We start from the raw sequence: 17,065 nt of genomic DNA, 5'->3' as shown, positions 1-17,065 counted from the left end.
ATTTTCATGAGCATTTTAGAAATCTTCATAAAAGTAATCAAATTTCTATAAATGAAGTGATACCAAAATTTATCAGCTGCACAATGCTAGCAAGGCTTGCAATACTCACTGTGAAATACCTATAGAGAAGTGTTCTTGCCCAAGACATCTTGCTTCTATAACGTTCACGGACAGTCTTTGCAAGGGAAGGATCAACTAGGAGATTAGCACAGTCTTCCCCATGCTCTATGAATGGGCCTAAGTGACGGGTAAGCTTAGACCAGAACAAGCAGGCTCCAGCCCAAGGCACTGTTAAATAATGTTAGTAATGTCATACAGATATAAAAAAACATTAAACACTGTTTTTAAAACATTCTTAATTATTGTGAAAATGTAGAGCCTGTCAGATTATACAATATTGAAGCCAATTATTTTCATGGTATGATTATTCCTGGTTTCTAAACCAGACAGACACAAGTGGAAATCAACTACTAAATGATTCAGCACACTATTTATTGTTTATCATATATGGATCATTATCATGAGGCTTATCAAACTTGTGTTTTTTGATTTTGAGGTTGGTTTTACATGACAAATTATTATAGCTACAATGTTTGTGTTCATTACTAGTAAGCACACCTGGTCACTATAAAATAGTAAATGGTCAAAATATTTATATTTAAAGTAAATTTTAATTTTGAGAATACAAAATTCTCAAATATATTACTGTCCACATCACTCACTATACACCAAAATATTCATTGGTATACCGTGACAAAAAAAAATAATCATGTGTTTATATGGTGACACTTTACAACTGCCACAATAACTGTTATGGTGAATACTACATAATAGTTGCCCTCATCACTATGAAGCATCACTAAAATGAATTGAAATTAACTATTTGTCAAAATTCTAAATTTGTGAAAACATTATGTGGTAAAATAATTACTTCATAAAATATGAAACAACTCCATTTCAAATTATGAGATCTAGTTTACTATGCTGCTATTTAAAATCACCTGACTTAAGAAGTTTTTTCAGTTACAGTATCCTATTCAATAGAAAATGTGACTAGCTTCCTAGAATTTCCTGCTTTTCTTTTTAGAATCGGACGATAGTCCATATGAACTTTTTTATTTTTTTTGAGGTCTCATTTTATGTCTTTAAAAATGAATTGATGTATACAAAAAAAACTAAATTACACACCACAATTTTTGGTGTAAGGAGCTAAATTTAGACAGATCCCAAAAGAAAGTTGATTTCTGCGTAAAACATTCTCAAGTAAAGTGGGATTTACAATATAAATAATTACAAAACAACTTACAATATGTTGTGGGTGTATGAAAGGCGCTATCACTGCAAAATATGTCAAGTATTTCAGAATCCGTTAGACCCCATTTTGATGAACACAATAAGCAAAGAGCTTTTTCGACCTAAAATAAAAAATATTTCAGAGGTAAACTAAAAATCAACTAAATCCTCAAAGAGATACTGTACATGCATAGAAACGAATAAATAAAAAAATTAAGAAATTAAAATATGAATAAATGGGTAAAATAGAAATAAACATGAAAGAATAATATGAATAGCAAATCAAAATATGAGATGGTTTGCTAAAGTGGTGAAAGATTACTCTGAAATATTAGTGCTCGCCACAATAATAATGACAATGGCTTAGCGAACCTGAAGGATTGATGCCGATACCATCAATCGCTGTCTACATATATCTGTACAATGATGACTGTCCAAATCCAAATCCACAAAATAATTGTTGACGCAATACTCCAACCTACAGTTCAATCTACCCCTTGAACGTTTACCATCAGTTCAGTGTTAATTAACATTTTAGAGATATACGTTTACTACTAAGCCCTACAACCTTGCACACCCACCTTATTTTTGTAATGCTGTAACCTGACTTATATTTACCGAGAGCACATTCACAAAATTCAGTGTTTGTAGCCTTCTGAATTCTCGGCTTTACTCATCCTTTTTTGGTCAAAATATTTTACCTGATGCTTGATTTTCAAAAACTCTAAGGCACTGTACCACCCTAGATGTAAGAAGCCAAGTTTCACATCTATAAAAACAATAGCAAGGTATGTAGAACAGGCTTTTGATCGAGTTTGGCACTCTGGAACTGCTTTAAAAACTTTGTAAATTCCTATTTCCTACATATTTTCTCCTTATCCATTCCTTTCTCACTGATAAATTATTCAAAGTAAACCACAATTGTTCATATTTATTCCTCTACACTCAGTCCACTGGTTTTCCTCCAGGTAGTTTCCTCTGTCCCATTCTCTACACATTCTATTCAGCTGACATCCCAAGCATTGCTAACACTATCCTCACCACGTTTTTCAATAAAACACATTTGCTCACAGTTAATAATAACCCTTTAATTGCATTCCAAACTCTCCAATCACAACCTTCAAAGAATGGTACCAAAATTGGAGGATTAAAATAAATCACATTTACCCTGACTTGTTGTGCCTGACTAAGTCCACTACCGACTGCCCTACAGTATCCTTTAATTATGTTGCCCTTACTCCTGTCAAACAGATCCACTGTCTTAGAGTACATCACAACAAACAACTAACTTGGTATCCTCACACAAAACTGAAAAGACAGGTGTCGGATTTAAGTAATCCGAATTTTTCGGTTGTTTTTTGAATTTATATAAAGTCGGGGTCGGGGGTCTCATTTTCTGATGACCCCCCTTGCCGCGGATTCCGGAAGGACCCGAAGATGCTGCGACTGCAATGCTGCCCCAGCCTATGCACCATGCAGGCTAGGACCTGGCCTACCCCTACCATCACGCCAGAGTCCAGGACACGCTGGTCAGCCTCTGAGAGAAAAGGACATCTTTTCAGACACCAGGCGAAGATACATGGTCTTCACCATTTCGCCCATCGCACACCTTGACGAGGGAAGCGACTAGGAGACGTCACCGCGGCAGCGAAAACGAGGATAAGCAATATTCATTAGTCCTATGAGACCCCAATACTCTGTCTGATAATATCATAATAATGTCTTATATAATACAGCTAACACACTAACATAATTGCCCCTCCAGGGATTAACACCTTTGAACTTAAGAAAATATATGCAGTTAATAGCCAGAAAAGTCTCACAATTTTCAGCCCCCCTTTTCCACACTAATAACATTTTAATTATAATCGTAAAATACACTCGGGACACCTGCAGTATTGCACGAGCAGGTCCCGATGTAAACAACAGGAAACTGCAGGTCGATTCCGACTATGACAGCAATTACAAGACAGACGGTCTAAACTTCCAATCCTTTACAGAAGACTAATATATATGAGTGTAATAAGGCCTATCTGGATACACGGTACTAAGGTTTGGGGCTCCACTAAAAGTTCAAATTCCTCTCGTATCCAATCCCTACAATCCAAAATCCTTCGTAAAATCCTCAATGCTCCTTAATTTGTCACAAATAAAATCATCAATAAAAACCTTAATGTTCCATATGTAACTGGTCTAGCCTGACACCAGATATTAACTTCATTCCAGATATCAAACCTTCCATTATAAACTCCCTAACACTAGTTTCTAGTCTAACCTCGCTTCCTCTTCCATTCCTGACTATCCTCTGAGGTATCTAAAAAGAAGATGGCCCCAAGACCTTCTAATGTAAAATGTTTGAGTGCTACCAATGGGTAGTTTCTCTACAAGTCTGTATAATACCATTATGATCTAACATCAAATTTACTAGAAGAATTATTATGTAAATACAGTTGTAAATGTCAAATAATTAAATTTTAAAAATACATATATATATTTTGAATCTTTGGTACTGTGCTGCATATTTCAGTTGTAATCTATTCTTGCAAAACTTGGTACCATAAATTCAATTAAGGTGAAAGAGGAGGTTTGATAATAGTTTTGAGAGGCAATTACTTGCACAAAGTTCTTACTTTGTATATTAACAAATTTCAATCCAAAATGATTTCATTTTCTTATATTAGCCCCTTAAAGGAAATGAATATTAAAGAAACCTTCAGAGACCAAAGTTTCAGTTCTGTAAACCAGTTTGAGTACCTGAGAAGTATGGTTACAGATGACAACAAAGTAGAGAGAGAAATACAGGCCAGAACAGTAGCAGAAACTAGATGCTATTTCTCACTGCAAAGAGTATTAAAGTTCAGCTCTCTCTCCAAAAGAATAAAAATGGTTATCTACAAAACCATCATAAGGCCAGAGGTTATGTATGGGTGTAAAACATGGCCCTAAACAAGAAAAATGAAACCGATGCCCAAATCCTGGGAGAGAAAGGTATTGAGAAGAATACAGGAAGGAGTCTCGGAGAATAGGATTTGGAGAAAAGAAGGAATGAGGAGCTAATGGAACTGTTCGGGGAACCCTACATCATGGTGTTAGTGAAAAAGGCTTGAATAAGATGGATAGATACGTAGAGAGGATGTCCGATCAAAGGATACCCCGGAAGAAGCTCTATGGGAAACTAGATAAAAAACAAAAAATAGGACACTCCAGGATCAGATGGCTGGACAATGTGGAGGAGGATCTGAGGGGGTAAGATGATAAAAGATGGCGGGAGAGAGCTAGAGATCATGGGGATTTGTTGGCGTTGGTGGAGGAGGCCAAGGTTCTTGTAGGACCATAATGCCAGAATAATAATAATATTAGCTCCTTTCACCTAATTGAAGTTAACCTAATTGAAATCCCAAATCCTTATGACTAAATTAATCCAAGTAAGCTTTTTAAAATCATGACTCCAAACAAACCTTACCACTTTATGCAACATCTAAAACCATTCTCTATAAAATTCAGTCTTACCTATCAAACTCAGTTTTCCCCCCCCCCAACTCATACTTGGAAAAAACTCGTTCTCTACTTAAAAAAAAATTTTCCTTTTCCAATATCACAATCCTAACCAACTCTTTACCACTGATGGCTACCATATTTCTCATTTCCTGCTCTTTCCTCTCTACTACAGAATTTTCCCACCTCACTCCCTCTAATGCACATTTACAAGGTCAGTGTCATCATAAAATATTATTATTCAGACTATACTCAAATGCCTATTTTAGCAGACATTTTTATGATGCCACCTCAGAAATCCAAGTCAACTTCATGATATGCTCTAAGATTACAGTTAGTAAATTGAAAGTAAATACTAAAAATTGGATTTCTGAGAAAACTGAAGAATTTCAGGTAGGCAGTTGAGAAGAGTACTACAACCTATGACAATGGCATGAGCATTAACTTTTAATTTATAAACAGTAATATTACACAATATCATGTTAAAGTAAGTTTAGATTATGAATATTGTTTCTTAAAGCTCTCAGAGAAACAAGACATTAGAAAATAGTCCGAGTAAAAATGAAAGAAATAGTGTTTGATGATACTGACCTCGGTGATGTACACTAAACAGAGGAAGTGAGGTGAGAAAATTCTGTAGGAGAGAAAAGAACATGAAACAGGACAATATGGCTATTATTTCCCATAATGATTAGAAAGTCACATTATAAAATACAAACTAAGTTAAAAGTTAATACTTAGCAATTTACTACCTGCTCTTTCCCTAACATGGTTTCTAATTCTTGTAGCATTGTTGACAGCTGATCCCTCAGAACAGACTGTGGTTCCAAAGCAATTTGATACTCGGAGCACCAAGTTGTTTGCCATGCAAGAACCTATTAAGCAAAGAATAAATGTTTTACTTACATAAAACATGAAACTAGAGCATTGTACAAATTTTCTAAAGTTATAATCTAAACCAAACATATTTGTTCAGTGGATCATCTAAAAAACTAGCATATTATCACAAAAGAATCCAAAACCAGCCAACTCAATTTGTGAAGGCCCTTTGATCCAATACAAACTGAAGAATTGCTACTATTACCATTAGTTACATAATTTTTAATAGTGTATATAAGAATGCCCATTAACACAGAAATAATATTTTAATCAACCCCTGTTCTACATTGTTTTCCTCAAATGTTCTCCAAAAAAATCAATGTTTCTGGGCTCTCTTATTTACATGATTGATATGATCAACACTCTATAAATACAAACTTTTTTGTTAAAAACAATATTATACATTACATAGATATATCCATGATTAATTAATACAGGAAAATCAATTTTAGTGATGTTTACCTTCACATATAATGGAAGGGTACAAGCAGACAGAGATGATACTACACAATCCTGTATACTAGGATTGATGCTGTGGTTGTATTCCAAAATAGATGACATGAGGATTATTTCACCCTCTTCTTTACTTAAATCTGGGACCTAAAAAAAGGAAGATAATCACAATAATTTATATAAAAAATAGCAAACTAGAAAATAATTAGCTAGTTTCAATACGACCCACAGTTCAAAGAGATCTGAGGCAAAGAGAAAATCATGAATTTTGATAGTGTTATGAACACCTTTTATCCATTTATATTGTATGAAAGAGAAAAGGGATTATGCTCATCCAATTGCAGTTTTGGTGGTTAGAAGTGAGTAAATAAAAGCCACTTTAAATACTTTTTAATTTTTTGTAATCACAAGATGATCATATTTGTGGAAAATTACTATGTTTATTTTATATTAACATATACATTATGTTATTTATAGAATATTTATATATATAGGGGCTAGAGTAGCCGTGTGGGTTATGATGCTTGCAATAAATAGCCAAGTCAAGCGGCATCAAGCGTGGTAAGCTCTTGGATGGGTGACTGCCCGATATGGGTGATCCACCAGACTACACTTTACCCTCACCCTCCTTCCTCCAGGTTTTCAAGGCTCATCAGCCTACTGAAGACAACTCACAGATCTGGCATAGGGCTGGTGACCCTACCCTGTTAGCTTTACCATGAATCTCGTATGTGGTCCTTCAGGACCACAGCACGTGGCCACAGATCTCCTATGTTTAACGTGCCAACAGAAAAAGAAATATATATATACATATATATATATATATATATATATATATATATATACACAAACAATGTTTTTAATATTTAAATAGTCTTTAGTTTTTCTATCATTTAGAAGTTTCTTTAGCTTTTAGTCATTCAGAAAGCCCTGATGAAACCTTGTAAAGTGGGGTGAAAAGTTGGCTCACAATAAATATTTTAATTACTATTTGAGTTCTTTTGACCACACCCGGATCATCTTCCTTTTAAATGTTACACACGGTCAGTCAACAATCTTCCAATAACATAGTTTTCTTTCCAACTTTTTTCATAACTTTAATTTTAAATAATTTTCATTTTTTACATATATTCACTTATACTAGATATTGATATGTATATTATTTTCTTGTTTTTTCCTCTTTCTTAATTTTAATATTACTTATTCTCATATAGCCTTTATCTTCTTATAATACTAAAACTATACATTTTCTTTCAACACTATTTATATATCTATAGTGCCTGTTATTTTCTTTTTTTCTAATTATTCTGTAATTCCTTTTATTCATTATGGTAGTTATCTTCTTTTTTTTTTTTTTGTTCTTAGCCCAGATGAAGGCCTGAAATTCTGGCTGAAACATTAGCACTAATAAATGAGTTTTTACTTATTCGTGTTCTTCACTGACTGCACCCCTAACCTTGTATTCATTAGGTAATTGGTTCCTCTTCAAGCTTATATCTCCAATATAAACTGGAATCTTGCTAATTTGAATTTCGCTAAACCAAAATGTTCTGTAAAGCGAACCAGGAAAAAAAATTTTTTTTTTTTATTTCTGAAGATTTGCAATTTGAAGAATATATAAACAATAAAATCATATTTCATATAAATACCTTATAAAATGTCAGGCTTAAACAAAACCTAGTCAAAAATACTATAATGGTGTCAGAGGCCTTGAAAAAGATGTTTTCAATTTCCAAAAAATGAAAATTTCAGACTATTTCTCAAGAAAATAATTAAAAATTGAATTTTTAAATAATGATTAACTATTGTAAAAATATTTTTAATATATAAATTTTATTATTAAATTTATTTGTTAAGAGCCCATTATATTATATCCCATTGCAAGATATTTCAGAAACTTTTAAAAGTTTTAAAAAAGCGTAAATAAATATAATGAGGTGTTATTAGTTGCCTGTAGATTAATATGAGGAGATGATAGTCGGGGGTGCGATCAGCAAATAAACAAATTTGTTTATTAGTGTTTATTTGCTGACCGCATCCCTGACCATCTTCTCCTCATAAATAAATATAAGTATGGATGTTAGATAAATAAATATAAGTATGGATGTTAATAAATAAATATAAGTATGGATGTTAGAATATTACATTATATGTACTACTTACAGCAACAAATTTTGCGTTGGTCTTGTCTAGGTGGGTTTTGAGCTTAGATATAAGAAGATCTGAAGTATCACTGACAGAAACAACAATTTTAACACCCTTTGGAAGTGATCTAGGCAACCAAGTGACGACATTCAAGCCAAATTCTCTGAACTGGTCAATACCTGAGAGAGGAGAAAAATACACATATCTGAATATTAATTGTAAAATTCACTTTCAAATGAGGTGATAGAAGATTATGTATTTACATTTAAAGAAGAAACAATAAAATACCCAATGCTGAATATCACACAATTACATTATAGATAATTTTTTTTTTCAATAAAATAAATTACACAAAATGATAATCCAAACTTTCCTTGATTAAAAAACGAAACAATATTTACTTAAATAAAATCACTTGTTTTAAATATTGGATTTTTTTTGTGACAAAACTTTCTTCGAAGTCCTGCATAGCCCCAGAGTGGTAATGTCATGATTTATTTCTCGGGGCTGCCCTAACATAAATATTGACTAACCCAGTTGGGAATCGAACCAGAAGTATGAAAACTGGACATTTGGAGCCTCGCCACAATGCAACATTCTCAACAAAATTTTACAATATAACAATATTGCCTGCCTTAGACAGGAGAATGACAGCAAAGTTTAAAGCAACACTTATTTCCGTACAGAATCATTCTTCACAGCACTCTACTTAAATTGTTATGAGATATGACTTAGAATCCATTATAAACAAATTTGGAGACTTGTTTTAAGGAGTAGTGACCAAACATGACTAGTATGGGATTGAATGAAATGTATTTTTATTAGGGATGTAAAATTATGCAAGTATATGAAATTAAATGAGCAAATTTAATTAGGTTAGTTTTTATGAAAAAGGGGAAATTTGATAATTCTTAAATTGCTTTTAAATCTCTTATCTTACCTTAAATTGGTATTTAGGAAATAATGATAGAAAAGTAAGGATAAAGAAAGGAAATGATGGATGATTCTAATGCAGCTATTCATGACCTGGTTGGAGGCTTGAGAAAGACAGATTGATCTTCAACCTCTAGCAGGGAAAGGCAGGATTAATATACAAAAAGAAAGCAGCTAGGGGAAGGTGAGAAATTTGATTTAAATCTCTTATATGACCTTAATTCTAAGATGTTAAGATTCCTGATCACATATGACAAAGTAAGTTCTTTGTTAATTAGTAGGAGTCCTAATTCTTTTTTTATGACTTCCAGAGTAAGGAGGATATATTTAAATGCTTGTACAGAAGATTTCCCGGCTGGTGTCTTCTGCATAAGTCCAGAGTTATAGGGTTGGCATTAGAAGACTGTTTCCATTAGTTTAGTTCCAATATATCTAATTGCTTGTTCTAATACTTAATTAAATAGAAAAAAATCAATGGGATAACCTGTTAGATGTCCTATTTTGTGAGGTAAAACCATAAGGTCATCAACCCCTGAAGTTTGTATTGTTTTTCTCCTTTGGAGCTGAAAAACTACTTACGAAATTTGTTTACTATGAATATTTAAAGAAGTAAGTGTTCGTGGAATCTTTTTTCACCATAATTTCATTTATATAATCCCCATTGCCACTAACCAGGAATGCCCACTGAGCTATGTGTCTTGTCTATATGCATCACCAGAAAATTTAAATATATCTCTTTCTTGTTCAATAGGCAATATCATTTGCAGTTATTCCATTTGTACTCCATCTAGCTTTTTAAAAAAAAATACAATAGCATTGTGGTTGTAAGAAGAAGTAGGAAATATTTATTTGAGAGTTAGTAAATCAACAGATACAGAAAACTGTCTGGCAGATGCTACCCACACCAACAGAACTGAGAGCTCCATAGAAAGTGTTGGGAAGTGGAGAGGGGGCTGGGTGCATGTTGGAGGGGGTAGTGTCTGTTATTATCGCCTTGACTGAACACTTGTGCATCCACTCGTTGATTAGAATTTTTTCCAGTAGCTAATTTAACATACAAAAGTTAATTTAATGTCCAATAGATGTAAAAGTTTTTTTTTCACTGTATCAAAAAAATTTGTCTTAATTTCACAAATAAAAATAACACTATACCATTAGCCCTTTTAATGTCCTCTAGTTGTTAGGTAAGTGCCTGCTTTATACTGAAATAACCACCAAAACTAAAGGTATTTTCGCTAGTGACAGGTATTTTACAATATATATTTGGGTAGGTTGAATATTTAGAGAAGCGAAAAAAAAATTTTAAGAAGTGAAAATAAAACATTCACCATTATAACTTTGTTTGGATCAATCCCCATTGCTAGTATCCACGAACTTCCACTAGACTATTTGTCACCAGAAAATCAAAAACAATTTTACTTTTATCATTAGTTAGAATAACTTATGTACTGGGTGTGAATTATGATCTATTTTAACGTGAATTGTAGAAAGAGGGCACTTTTGGAAAATAGGGCTGACTGTAAGAAGTAAGAGTACTATTGCAGTGGGGCTTGTCAACTGACAAGATATAAGTGAGTAAGATTTATAATTTTATATCTATATTATTCAATTAATCTTCCTGTTTCTTAAATATTCTGAGGCAATGAATGACAGTTACTTCATATAGTTTACAATAAAGGAATAAAATTATTATGAGCTTTTGTAACAATATCAATTACTGTTTATCAAGTCAATGAACACACTGTAATATATTTTACATGTCATATGTATACTTGTGTACATTGTGAGAATGTAATCAAGAGACTAGAAGCCTAAAGGTAGGCTTTCGCTGGTAATACGCATCATAGCAGCTGGGAGTAAATGGCAACTGTTACTACTTATTCTCTTTGAAACTGCTAACCATGGTGCCCAACTCTTCTAGAAAGCACTCTTTGGATCTTTTCTTTGTGTTGATGAAGAGAGTGATACCAGAGTACCTTCAGAGTATTCTTAGCCTTGTAATAGAACTCGAAAAAGTTATTTCTTTTATTACCAAGATTCCCTACTATCTTAATATTTTTTTTCCTTATTAACTATTTATAATGGTTGAAAAGTAATGCTAGTATCTTGTCAAAAGATTGGTAAATCTAGTAATGGTTCATAGAATAAGTATATGATTTTAAAAAATGTATGTTTAAACTGTTCCTCGTAAGCTATGTAATTTAAAAAATAATGACTATTAAGTTACAATAAGTAATTTAAAAAAGTTCATTGTTTTATTATTTAAAAAAAAATAAATATAACTATTACATCATATATAGGTAATAATTAAAGTAGTATTAAGGGTTGTTTTCCATCTGCTTAGTCATAGGTAAGGTTGAGTTATATTTTTCAAAATATGTAGCAAGTCATTCAATGAAACCATCAATGAATAGAATAATTTTTGTAAAAAGGGTTTTTTAATGGTAACAGTAGCCATGGCCATTTAAAAACTATTTTTTAAGAATTACTGTATTTATAAATAGTTTCTACTACCATGAATCAAAATCATTATTAGTCAGTATTAGTTTAAGTAATAGTGATATGTACACATCATCATCATCATATGTAAGTATACATATGAAATGTCAAATATATCATAGTGCACTTATTGATTTTTCATGATAAGTAGTAATTGATATTCTTACAAGAGCTTATAGCATCTTCATTCCTCTATTGTAAAGTGGCATATGAAATAACTGTCAAAATAATTTATTACTTCATAATATTTAAGAAATAGAAAGATTAATTGAATAATATAGATCTGTCTCACTCATATCACATCAGTTAACAAGCATCACAGCAATAGTACACATCAACAATCTTACAGTCAGCCACTTTTCCAACAGAGTCCTATTTCCATAATTTATGTTAAAATATAACAGGATTCACACCCAGTACATCAGTTATTCTGACTAATGATAAAATAAAATTGTTTTTAAATTTTCTGAAGATATATAGTTCTTGGATAGATATTTTAAATAAACTTAATGGAAAAAATTGACATGACTAATTAAATGCTCGGTGAATATAAACTAGAGTTCAATATTACAAGAACAGTGGGATTATGTGCATCAATGTGGGTTGGAATTTCACAAGAAGTAAAAAAAAAAATCCCCAGATAAAAAAAGGCAAAATTCAAGGTAAATTTGCATGAATGGTCTGTGTTACATCAATTTAATTAATTTGGAAATTGTGTTACAAGTCAGATAGATATTTTTATACAATTAATAGTTAGTATTAAGACAAAAAGGGAAATTTTTATTATTAATAACAATTTCCTAACAAATGTATTTTTTTGACCATTGTTTAGTAACAAGAAATAATTTCAATGGAAAATATAGATACAGATTTTTGATACCGAACCTTTTTAAGGAGTTTAAAATACATAACAGAAATATTAATAGAATAAAAAAGTCGAACTTAAAGTAACTACATTACCATCAATGATAAGAATGGTGTGTTTTTTGGTTCCACTCTTCTCAAGGGCTTGGTAGAGCAGGTTTGAGTAAATATCTACAGTATGAGGATATGTCCATTGATTAATGTTTCCCCCTTCCAATTCTCTAAGGATAGACAGCAAAAGGCAAACTAAGGTAGAAGAGTAACGGCTTATGCCAACCTGACGATAAATCACTTCACCTTTTACCTATCAAAAAGTAAAATATTCATAAACAGATAAAATAAACAATAGTAAACAGTTATTTTATATATATTGTAATATATTCCATAGACCCATTTATTTAATGGCAATATCCCAATGATTTGGCCGTTAGATATTAAAAATAAATAGTTGATAATTTCATTTATTATTTTTTTTTTTTGTATACATTTCTTTATTTTAGTATTAATTTTTATTTTATCATTTTATTTTTTTAACAATTGAGTTCAGGTTAAGAGAATCCATATTGCACACCAACCACCTCATCACCAACCCAGCAATAGGAAAGTACTCAAGCTCAAGAACCAAGCATTGTTCCTGATCACGACGATACACCTAAGAGCTTAACAAAAATGAGCATTTCCTGGACTCACTCAGAGGGGAGTGCTGAAGAAGGATGTCAATATTATAACTGATGTCTACTGCAAACACCTTCTTAGAAATCGGAGATGAGATCAAATGCGGTGGCTGCTAAGAGAGATTTTATCAGACACTACTACTACAAAAAATACTTTAATAAACAAAAATTACATCTTGTCTCAATTTTATCGCATTTGGCTGCTGGGTAACTTTCTTTATATGTATTTAATATTTTTATTTGATTTAAGTTAAATTTTATGAATATGATTGTGTTTTTTCTGTTATTTATATTTATTGTAAGTTAATAATTATTTATACCTAGTGGAAAACCTTTAAGTAACCTCCCAAGAGACAGTTGTTGAGTTTTGTTATTATTATTAATAACATTGGAGCCTCTGTTATAAAAAAATTTTCTAATTTATATTTTGGCAATGGACCCGGTATATTTCAGATTTCCCATACCTTCTTGAACTTGTTTCCAGACAGGATAATTTGCATTTTCAGAGAAGAAGAAGTGGGTGGTTGGGTTAGAAACCCATGGGTCAGGATGGGGGCATCTCAGTGGCACAGCAATCAAGAAGTTGTACAGACATATTTGCTCCTACCAACCAAGATAGATTAGGGAAACTAGAAGTACTAACGGTAAGTAGCCTTTTACACAGTTGTTGACTTTTGTTGTAATTATTAACATTGGTACCTGTGCTGGAAAGGTATTTAAATATTTTTTTAGGCAATGGACCTGAATTCTAATCTTCTTGAACTTGTTTTGTAGTATTAATAGTATATGTTAAAAAGTTATCATAATAATGTTTAATTTACAGTTTTAAGTGTTTGATTAATTCTGACTTCTTTCATTTGATTTGTTTGTTGTTTATCTAAATCTAAAATGAATTTGCTTATTAACTAAGGCCATATTTATTGAGTAAAGCAAATAATGAGGTCATACCACTAAAAATATTGTTTATAATACCCCATTAAAACAATAAAATATATACCTCAATATTTAAGGTCCATTTTTTATTTAAATCATGATTAAAAAAAAAAAAGATAAGGTGATTAATAATTATTGACCTTTCTAATATCTATAAGAAAATAAAAAAAATCTTTACAAAATAATTATACAATCACAAATCTGCAACTGTGTGACTAGAAACTTTTGACATGGAGTACATTTAAGAGCTGGGAATTGCATAAATGCGTTCATCACTAGCATTGATAAATGATAATTTTTAATTGTTCTCAAGGAAAATTAAAGCTCTTTAAAGTAAACCATTTTTGTGATGAAATAAACAAATCAGAATGGCTGTTTGACCAATTCTGCCATATTGGTTTTCCGCTAGCTTTAAGTTAATTTGGATGAAAAAGTTTGTAGATTTTTTCAAGTTATTTTTTTATCTACTGCTAAATGCATTAACCATTGCAATAACTGGTGAGAAATTAAAAATTACAATGAAAAATTAGTTTAAAAACACACTTTGAATTTTGTTATGAATTTATTTTACCTACCATTCAGTGTAATATAATTAACTAATAAAAAGATGTCCCCATGAACAAGTATCTCTTACTATAACATCACAGTCCTATATTATAATGTTGGTACTGAATTAGAATATTCAATCAATAATTTAATTAAACCTGGTGGCTAGATTTTAGAATCAATAATTTTTTATTCATTTCAGATTTATCTTGTTTTAACTTAAAACCATTAATTTAACCTGATGTTTTAAGTTGATTTGTAACATTAAATATATTGAATCTGGGTGATCTGAAATATATGACAAAATTAAATAAATTTCAAGTATATTTTTGATCATCAAACCTTATTCTAAGCTAGGGGAATAATTTTTGATACATTATTAGAAACATGAGAATAAAACAATAAGTGTTAAAGTTGGTATAGTTAAGAGATAGTTGGATAAATTTAAACAACACTGTTTGAAACTCAGTCATCATTAGAGCTAAGTATTACTGTACATATTTTAGCGATAGTCTATTTTTGAATAAGATGGTACTGTGAAGCTCTCAAAATAATACAAAAGTGTTATAAACCAAAGTTGATATCAAGAAGTAAACTTCTTGCACACTGGCAACAAGAAAATACTAGTCAAATCCCATTTTCATTGATCTATCCATGCTAAATTTCTTTACTGATTATCTTTCTTTCCCACCATTGCATTCCCATTTCCTGATGTTGCTTGTAGACTGTATCACATCACTCTTCTATGATTTTTAACATATTTAACCAAGGTTCAGACACACTAAAAGCTTAGAACTCGTTCTGGGCTCAGAATCTCAATTATAGGAGTACCAGATAAATTTTACAATTCTTCATCTTTGAGCAGATCAAAGCAGGGGGAGAAGATCTAGTTGTTCACAATAATATCCTAAGTAATTTAAGATAAAAATCCAATCAATCTCATTTTGGTGGTTTAAGATCTAACAACAAAAATATCTTTCATAAAAGCTAAAAATAGTTAACTGATTATTTATAGCTGAAATATACAAGCGTACTTCAGCTATAAATAATCATTAAGTATATCATTACATGAGAGACCAGTCGAGCAAGCAAAGCAGATTTTCCACAACCCTCAGGGCCAGTAAAAACTATCACACCATCTCCTTCAGACCTAAAACGAAAAATAAAAAATAAAGAAAATTACAATATTAATAATAATACTCATTACATAATAATTTGTTTAATAAGGTACATACTTTTCTACAAGGTCCAAAAGAGTCTGTCTGTTAGTGCCACACAGAGAATTTTTCTGTGCAGATCTTCTATGCCAGGTGATTTCCTTAGCTATGTCTAACCCAGTTAAGCAACTCTACAATATGAAGACAATGTGAATATTAATTGCTGAAAATTTCCAAATGCTAAACTAAATTTATAATGAACATCAATTTAAACTTTTTTTTTAATGCAATCCACAGCAAAGATGATGTTAGCTTGGTTATCCATAAGTAACCAGCCTATTCTAACCATGGTAGGGGGTCAAGTTATTCATTTTGTGGGACCCCCACTAAAGGACAAAAGTTGATGCCCCAGGCTGAATTCGAACCATCACCACCTGCAGATCTCAGAATGATAGACTTGCGCCTATCCCCTGAGGTATGGATGGCCCAATTTAAACTTTTAATTAGTTTCCAATAAACTAAATGTAAAACAGCTGAGGATAGAAAAATATAATTGTAACAAATCAAGGCATCTCAAGGGAAGAAGTCGGAGTGTTCAACCCCATTACTACTTGCTATTCATATGAGGCAGTGCTTATGATTGATAGGGAGAAAGAAAATAAAAATTGAAAAATGTAAATAAACTTTGTTTTAAATTTATAATACATATTTTGTTTTATATTCTTATTCTTATTTAGTTTACTTGATACTATCCCAAAATGGTGGAGGGAATCACAATGGTCAGAAACTCTTGGCACCCTCTTAAAATGCATTACACTTTTATATTTTAATGTTTTACTATAATTTTTCTAAAATAATAATATAAACAACAATATAAGCCGAAATTTAAAAAGAACATTTTTAATTGTTAAACAGCAGTATCCAGAGGGTGCATGCTATATAAGAAAGACAAAATTGTGCCTATGGGCACTGAGTGGAAGACCCCTAATTTGTACAATCACAATGGGTTTGTATAATGAATCAATAGGGTACAGATGGAGACAAAACAAAATAGAGGTATTTCTTATTTTGTGATTGTTTGAAAGAATTTAAATAATATTATGCAACCTACAATAGGATGAGTAGTACAGATAATTATAATTTAAATGTTTGAATTTTTGTACAAATTAAATATTTTTGTAAATTATGTTAAAT

General features: G+C 31.5%; 1 protein-coding gene across 1 annotated transcript in view; it reads right to left on the bottom strand.

The window, feature by feature from the left end:
• Positions 1-17,065, bottom strand: part of LOC106692718 (NACHT and WD repeat domain-containing protein 2) — a 121,186-nt gene that overhangs the window by 39,628 nt on the left and 64,493 nt on the right. Inside the window, exons 9-16 of the mRNA XM_067053020.1 lie at positions 15,950-16,062; positions 15,783-15,864; positions 12,658-12,865; positions 8,284-8,444; positions 6,130-6,267; positions 5,541-5,663; positions 1,307-1,415; positions 110-288 (exon numbers count right to left, since the gene is read on the bottom strand). Of these exons, the coding sequence (XP_066909121.1) occupies positions 110-288; positions 1,307-1,415; positions 5,541-5,663; positions 6,130-6,267; positions 8,284-8,444; positions 12,658-12,865; positions 15,783-15,864; positions 15,950-16,062 (1,113 nt within the window). The remainder of the gene's footprint in view (positions 1-109; positions 289-1,306; positions 1,416-5,540; positions 5,664-6,129; positions 6,268-8,283; positions 8,445-12,657; positions 12,866-15,782; positions 15,865-15,949; positions 16,063-17,065) is intronic.

Source organism: Halyomorpha halys, unplaced genomic scaffold, assembly GCF_000696795.3.
Source record: "Halyomorpha halys isolate HHAL.00 unplaced genomic scaffold, Hhal_1.1 Scaffold68.1, whole genome shotgun sequence".
NCBI lineage: Eukaryota > Metazoa > Arthropoda > Insecta > Hemiptera > Pentatomidae > Halyomorpha > Halyomorpha halys.
This window is presented reverse-complemented; position numbering and strand designations above follow the sequence as displayed.